Raw genomic sequence first — 8,373 nt, forward strand, 5'->3', positions numbered from 1 at the left:
AGAGAAGAGAAGAAAAGATTTGCTGGAGAATTGCTGGAGAAATCTGAGAAGAAGAGAAGAGAACAAATAGGTTTTTTAAGAATTGGGAAAGGGATTAGGGTTTAAATAATAATTGGCAATCCATGTTACCGTTATGTGTCTAATTGGGAAAGGAAAAGTCACTTTTTGGAATCCTTCACGCGCCTAAATAGGTTTGAAGTCACGCTATATGCCACCAGCAAAAAACGTGTCTAATTGGTATGAGAATTGCCTAAGAAACGTGTCTAATTGGAAAGAGGTCTAGTTTAAGTGTCTAAGTGAAAGATCGTGCCAACTTTAGGTGTCTCCGTATGTATTACGCCAAATAAAAATCAAACCAAAGTGTTTCGGTCTCTTATACATGTTTTATTCTCGCAAAGTTAATTCACGTATAAGTTTTTTGGTAACCATGTAAATATTATCATTGACAAACAAATACTTACACTTAAAGAGCACTTGATCTCGCACACATACAAAGATCAAGCCTCCAACAGACAAATAAAAAAAAACTAATTACATTTGCAGCTTCTCTATAAAGTTCATACATCTATGAGCTTTCTGAGGTGAGCTAATTGTGTCTACTCTAGCTAGAATCTCTCTTTTTATCTGTATAACTATTCCTGCCGCCTGTGCATGTATCCCTTTAAACAATTTCCAGTTCCTTGCCTTCCAAGTGTGATAAACCATTGCTCCCCATGTTGCTGCAACCAGCTCTCTTTGAAATTTCTTCCATTTCTTCTTTTTGATGCACTGTAATACTGTCCTCAGACTTCCTAGTGGCAATTGCAATCCTGTCCATTGCTCCACCCCTTTCTTGACTTCCTGGAACCATGGGCATCCATTAAACAAGTGACCAACTAACTCAGTAACTTGGTTGTCACAGAGACAGCAAGTCGACTCTTCTACTAGTATATTCAACTTTCCCAGTCTTTCTCTAGTGAGTAGTCTATTTTGAATAGCTAGCCACATGATGAATCTATGCTTAGGCTGTGCCACAGGAGTCCAAATTAGTTCAGCATTAGCCAACTTTGGGTGGTCATTCCTTAGTTCCATGGAACTCCTATTAATAGAATTGACTCCTGTTGATGTGAGCCTATATCTACCATGTATGTACCAATTCTGCATTTTATCAGCTATCCCTTTGATCTTTCTCTAGTACCAGCTACTATCTGCAGGTACTTTGTGATTCCAGATGTCCTCACCATTCTTTAAGTATACACCATGTACCCATTTTATCCACAATGAATCTTTATTTACTACCAGTTGCCATACCATTTTTCCAACTGCAGCCATGTTCCAGAATCTACATTATTTGATATTTAAGCCTCCATTCTTCTTAGAGCAACATACTTTATCCCATGCAACTAAGGATACTTTCCGCTTATTTTTTGAGCCACCCCATAATCTCTACACTTTCTATCTACCTCCTTCAACACACTTTGAGGAAGAATGAACACAGATCCCCAAAAGTTGTATATAGAGAAGAAAACTGAGTTTATTATCTGTAATCTCCCAGCATAGGAGAGTTGTTTTGTATATGTCATTTTGATCCTATTAGTGATCTTATCTATCAGCTGCTGGCATTCCAATTTGCTCCACTTTCTTGAGGATACTCTCCCATTGTGAAACTAGTTCTCTATAGTAGCTACTCCTTAACTTCTTCTGTCACTCCAGCTAAAAATATACTGGACTTATCCATATTAGCTATCAAACTTGAAGCCTCACTAAAATGTTGTAATGCCTCTAGTACTCTTGACACAGACTTCACCTATCCTTTGCAAAATATCATAAGATCATCAGCAAAAATAAGATGTGTAAGTTTCAGCCCTTTACACATTGGATGGAATCTAAAGTCAGGCAACACACTTAGGCGGTGGTTGACCTACTTCAATTTATAAACGATTTGGACGTGTATTTTTGCTCATTTTTCAACTAAAATTCGTCTCCAAACTTCTCCTAACCCTACTAAACATATACCACAAGGGTTTGAAGTTATTCCAAAGTGATTGCACCATATTTCAACATCAAAACTTAGTTCTAGTGAAGAACAACACCTCTTTGAGGTTGTGTTGTCATTGAGGATTGTTGTGGGCTGTATTTGGATGAAATTCCAAGTTGTTGCTGCTGTCTAAGGTGAGTATAACATCCTACTAATTGTGCTTAATTTTGCTTGTATGTTGGTTAAGTTGTTAGGATGATAAACTACAAGATAATACTTGGATTAGCTTAAGTCACTTCTATGGTGTTGTATTGCTATTGAGGGTTGTTGTAAACTGGATATAACTTGGATTTTGACTTGAAGTTACTGTATAAGGTATGTATATTGTTATCTTGCTTGTGCCTAAGGTTATCTTGATGTTGATTAAGTTAAATGGATGGGCTAGACATGAACTAGTGAATAAAGTTGTTAATTGAGGATAGTTGAAGTTGTGGATTATTTTCGTTGTTATAAATATATGGTTAAAGGCTGGAATCATTGATTAATGACTTCATTATCATGTTAATAATACTTTTATGTTGAAGTAAGAAGTATATAAGGATTGATAAGGGGTATACGGATTCCAATCGGAGCTTGCCGCTCGTCGTAATGTAGTTGTGACTTGTTGTTGTTATATGGTGTCTTGATATTGATAATTATGTATTGATTGATTGCTCTGGTCATTGTTGTTTGTATATGGTATTGGAGGAGGCCCTTGTTACAAGGGAGATGCTACCAAAATTTACGTAAACAAGCTACTAGCTTAAGTTATAGACTTAGCCTTTGCTCAACACTGATTTTGAATCTCCTTATACTATGATAGATTGAGTTGACTTGTTTGAAGAGTTGCTTGGAAGTGATTAAGGACTCAACGGGTTTAAGGTATGTTAAGGCACTTTCTTCTTTCTTTTGGCATGATCTAAAGTGAAATGAATACGCTACTTCATAACGGATCTACTCCTAGCAACTAAGGTTGTCCATGTTGTTCTTTCCTTATAAAATTATTCTAAGCAAGTGTGTATGATCCTTGAATCCTACTAAGGTTCATATTGAGGGTATGGATGTCCATAGTGCTCTTAAGTCACTCCAAAAGGTTTAGAAGGTGATTCCATGAGTCTAGCATGCATTATATATAGTATCTATTTTACTCTACTGAGCCGCTCTATAGTTGGCCGGGTACGGCACCTATTGTGCAACCACTGATCAGTTGGGTTTACCGAGCTCCACATGGTCGGGTACGATTCTACCGAACCTTATGATGGTCGGGTACGCTTTTACCGAGTCCTCTTTGAGGCCGGGTACGATATGATGATGATGATGCCCACAAAGGGGAATGTTTTAAAAAGTTTATGTATATATATGTATTATGCATTTCATATCATAGCCCCTAGAGGCACTCAGATGTTACAGGTTGTATTTCCTCTATCTCTCTCTTTACATTACTGTTCTTATGTATGCTTTCCTGCCTAACATACTCGGTACTTTATTCGTACTGACGTCCCCTTTTTGATACTGCATTTCATTCCCGCAGGTCCTGATTGATAGGTTGACAGTCCTCCTAGTAGGCTATCAGCTCAGCGAAGGTGTTGGTGCACTCCACTTGCTCCGAAGTTACCTATTTGGTCAGTATGCTTTGGATATGTATTGATTGGTATGGCAGGACCCTGTCCCGACCTTTATGATTTGATGTACTCTTAGAGGCTTGTAGACAGATGTCAGGTGTATGGATAATTGTATGGCCTTGTCGGCCTATGTTTCGAGTTTACTAATGGTCATGTCGGCCTTATAGGCCCGTATGTCACATATATTAGTTTGTATATCATGTTGGGTCTTCATATGTTGAGTATTCCCTTATGTTTTATTTTTGTTATCTCATGATGGGTTTTCTAGCTCATTTACTCATGATAACATAATAAGAAAGATATGTTACGTTGGTACTCGGTTGAGTAAGGCAGCGGGTGCCCGTCGCGGCCCTTCGGTTTAGGTCATGACATTGTTGCATTCAGTTGCTTCAATAACCTTCCATTCTCAAAGAACTCCAGTATAGCTTCAGTGACTTCCTCTACGAGAATAGACCATGTAGCTTTAAAGAAACCACTTCCATATCCATCTGGCCCAGGGCTCTTGTTGCTATCTATGCTAAATATTGCTTCCTTAACATCCTTCCCATTAAAAGGTCTGATTAACTCAACCTGTTGTGGTATGGACAGTAAAGGTCCATTCTGAATTATGCTTGTACATAACCTCACACTTGAGTTCCCCCTAGTGCCCAATAGATCTGTGTAACAATCCACAAGCATATTAGCTATAATAGTTGGATCATTTTGCCAGATACCCTGTCCATCCTTAAGTTGTGTAGTAGCTTGCTGCAACATTTTGTGTTTTATGACAGAATGGAAATATTTAGTGTTTTCATCCCCCAATCTCAACCATGTAGCCTTGCTCTTCTGCTGCAAATACACCTCAGCCATATAGGATGATTTTCTAAACTTAGCATACATATTGGCCTCTTCCAGTTGTAACTCTCTATTGGGTGGGATCTCTCTGTAGTCTTTCCTGAACCTCTTTAAGTGTTACCCTATCCACATTTGCCTCGGTCACAATGTTACTAAAGTGGTCTGCATTTAACTTCTGTAAAGCCTTCTTGAGCATCTTGAGTTTTCTGACAATCTTAAACATCTTGCATCCTTCTACTTGAACTTCCCACCCTGCCTTCACTAAATCAGTAAATTGAGGATGCTGAGCCCAAACATTACTGTAGATGAATTGCTTTCTCATCCCCATTCTCCTATCCTCCAATGTCACCATGGCTGGACAATGATCACTAATGCCTTCTGGCAAGAACATTTCTTTGCAATCTGGCATTACATCCAACCATGTGTTGTTGATGAATATCCAATCTAGTTTTGAAAAATTCTCTGATCATTGTTCTTATCATTCCAAGTGTAGTGATTCCCTGAATGAGGAAACTTTATTAATTACAGTCCTCAATACATGTGTGAAAATCTACTACATCAGCCCATGTAACTGGGTTCCTTCCAATTCTGTCTTCAGCTCTCAACACTGAGTTAAAATCTCCCAACACCATCCATGGCTTCTGCAACTAGCGTGGTAATCCACCAGGCTACTCCTCTGCTCTCTCCTCTCCTCTTTATTGTTAAAAGCATATACAAATGTCACCACAAATGTCATTTGTAATGGTATATATTCTACCTCACACGTGATACTCTGGGCAGTTTTGCAAACAATAGACACATTATAATAGTTTGGTCTCCATGTCACCACTATCCTCCCATTATAATGTTCCTCTAAGTTTGTCACATTTATCCATCCACCAAACATTTTTTCTGTAACCATATCTATTTTATTCTTTTTGATCTTAGTTTCCAGCAGACCTATCAATCCAGCCTGTTCACTATTGCAAAGGAGTTTCACCTCCTTTTACTTATTTGGGGCATTTAAGCCCCTGACGTTCCAGCTTAGTATTTTAACCATTCCCAGTGTGGGAAATGGTCCTCTTATCCACATTTATCACCTGAATATTTCTTCTCAAGTTATCCTTTCCTTCTGCTTGTGCCTCATGTTCCAGCACCTGAAAGGAATTCACATTATTTCCTTGCTTTGTCACTTGTTGATGCTGTGAGGGTTGGCTTCTTCCTGGTCTTTGTGGTGTCACCCACGCTGTCTCTACCTGCTTCTTGGTTGGTGAACCTTGTGTTGGTTTACTCTTCTGTAGAACAAGGTTGCTGCTATCTGTTATAACTATACTTGCATTTCCCTGTTGCTTTTGTATTTCCTATCCAGCTACAGCTTGCCCCATAGCCTGCACTTGTATCCCCTCAGATGCTATTTTATTCTTCTCGACTGGACCTTCTTGTTTCTCTGTGTTCCTGCACATATCTGTTGCATGACCATATTTATTACAATGGGTGCATAACGTTGGTTTCCAATCATAGGACACCTTCTGCTCAATTAGCATGCCCCTTTCATTAACAAACCTCACATATTCTGGTAAGTTGACCCCCATTTCTACCTCAATTAACATCCTCGCAAAGTTAAGTCCATTCTTCTTCTCAGTATTATGATCCACCATCATTGGCCTCCCTACCAAACTCCCTATTTTTCTCAAAGCCTTAGGACTCCAGTATTTAAAATCTAGTCCTGGAAACCTAATCCATATAGGAATTGTATTTAGTTCATCTCTTGTAAACTCCATTTCCGGCTCCCATGCTTTCACAATGAACGGTTTATTGTCAAAATGATAGATTCCTCCTTGAATAGCATTATTCTTCCCTATAATTGTATCAAATCGTACTAAGATTATCCTATTCTTAAGCATAACAATTTTATTAATTCCATATTTAGCTCATAGCCTTTGTATGAAGCCCTTGATTACTTCAAATGGAGGATGAGCCCCCAAAACATAACATACAATTGCATTGTTCCAATACTCTATCTCTGAGCTGATATCTCCCATTTCAATTTCAACCACAAGAGACTCACCTTTCATTTTGGGAGCCACATACTCAAATTTGAACCCTATATTTGACACTTTAGCAATGTCAAAATTATCCCAAGCTGATTTCCTCGACTGCACTTGAGATACTTCCTCTTCCACCTGTTCTGCCCATGACTTCCTGCCACTATTGATCGTCTCATTCTGCTTGCTGTTTGATGCAGTCCCTACTACTTCAGCCCAAATCTGCTGAGCTTGTTGCACTGTTATATTGAGTTGAGGGGGAATTGGCTCCTCAACTGGTACTACCTTCGCCTGCTGAGTCTGTGAGCTTAGTTCCTTGCCTAATTCCACATTTTTGGCCTTTCCTTCTCTAGGATCTCAGATCGATAGTCAATCGGACTAGAAGTTGATGCTTCAACTGGTACTAGGTTTCATTTCCTTCCTCGTTACGTTGCCGCCTGTGATGCCTTAGATTCCTGAGCCATTAGAGCCTTCTGAGAAGGGATGCGCTCCATCTTCCCCATGGACGGCGCAATTTAGTTAATGTACACTCAGAGAGAAGCAACCATTCAAGAAAGCTTTTTAGGGTTATTCACGTATAAGTTATTCCTCGTTAGATTCGATATAAAATAATAACGAAATTACGATATTACTTACACCAGACTGAAATGTTAACCAAATGCAATATAAAACAATAAAAACACATTTTATAAGTAGGGGTGTTCACGGTTCGGTTTGATCGATTTTTGATTAAAACCAAAACCAAACCAATTTAATCGGTTTTTAAAATTTTAATACCAAAACCAAACCAAATTAATTACAAATCATCAGTTTGGTTGTCATTGGTTTGGTTCGGTTTGGTTCGATTTTTCGGTTCGTAGTAAGCTAATAATAAGTCGATAATAGTGAAACAACACTAGACAATAATCTGAAAATAATTTACTAAATTTATACTTTTTTATATATTTCTTTCGGAACTGAAAGTTTATTTACCTCTTTATATAAAAAGAATGAACAAAAAAATAACTAAAAGTTTGCTTTCTCAAGCTTTAGCCACTGTAGTCCTGCAATTTGAGTTTGCTTTCTTTACTCTTATGGTAGGATTTTTTTTTAACTCTTATGTTAGGCAAAAGTATGTGCGGAGGGTTAGAGAATTAAAGTTTCTTAAGGAAAAGAAAATTGGCCGATTCCTATTGTTTTGGGCTTAGACAATCTTTTAAGATATAAGTAGGATATCAAAATAACAATTAAATTGCATAAAATATTTAAAATTATTTAGAAAAAGATATTATATTGTATATAAATAATTATTAAATTTTGTATATAATTAATCGGTTTGGTTCGGTTTAATTTTCGATTTTTTATAATAGAACCAAAATCAAACCAAATATTATCGGTTTTTAAATTTAAAACCAAAACTAATCTAAATTAAAAAAAATATCAATTTACTTAACCGGCTTGGTTTGATTGTCGATTTGGATCGATTTTCCGTGAAACTGTGAACAACCCTATTTATAAGTAACATTTGAGTTTTGACTCCGAAGAGTTGAGTTTTAAGTTGAATTGGACCCATGAGCGTAGCCCACGCGATCTGCTTGAATTTTGAGCCAACACCATGTTGTGTCAAGTGAATATTCGAATTACTTAAGCTCTATTTTATTACAGTTGTATTTGTATGCCAGAAGAAATAAAAGTAATTTCTTGGATTAAGCTCTCAAGGCATTGAAATTAGAATTGACTATTCTTAATACACATGCTACATGTGGGAGACTGTGTCTGTTTCCCTGCAACCTCCCTCTTTGTTTCGGATTTCTAGGTTCTTTTTTATGCAATTAATAGCACAGACCAGTTGCACTATTTGTTTTTTTTCATCAGTTCAAGAATTAAACTAATAGCCTTTGACAGCACAGACACTCCA

At 37.5% G+C, this 8,373-nt stretch overlaps 1 protein-coding gene across 1 annotated transcript; it reads right to left on the bottom strand.

Moving 5' to 3' along the window:
* Positions 1–531: 531 nt before the first annotated feature.
* Positions 532–1,143, bottom strand: LOC104227560 (uncharacterized). Its single transcript, XM_009779823.1, has one exon. It carries the CDS (start codon positions 1,141–1,143, stop codon positions 532–534), a length of 612 nt encoding a protein of 203 aa, XP_009778125.1.
* Between the last annotated feature and the right edge of the window lie 7,230 nt (positions 1,144–8,373).

The sequence above is a fragment of the Nicotiana sylvestris genome, chromosome 9, assembly GCF_000393655.2.
Source record: "Nicotiana sylvestris chromosome 9, ASM39365v2, whole genome shotgun sequence".
In the NCBI taxonomy this organism is placed as follows: domain Eukaryota; kingdom Viridiplantae; phylum Streptophyta; class Magnoliopsida; order Solanales; family Solanaceae; genus Nicotiana; species Nicotiana sylvestris.

What these genes read in the sequence shown, in the direction of transcription:
- LOC104227560 (XM_009779823.1), bottom strand. Translation starts at nt 1,143, where the DNA reads ATGCAGAATTGGTACATACATGGTAGATATAGGCTCACATCAACAGGA.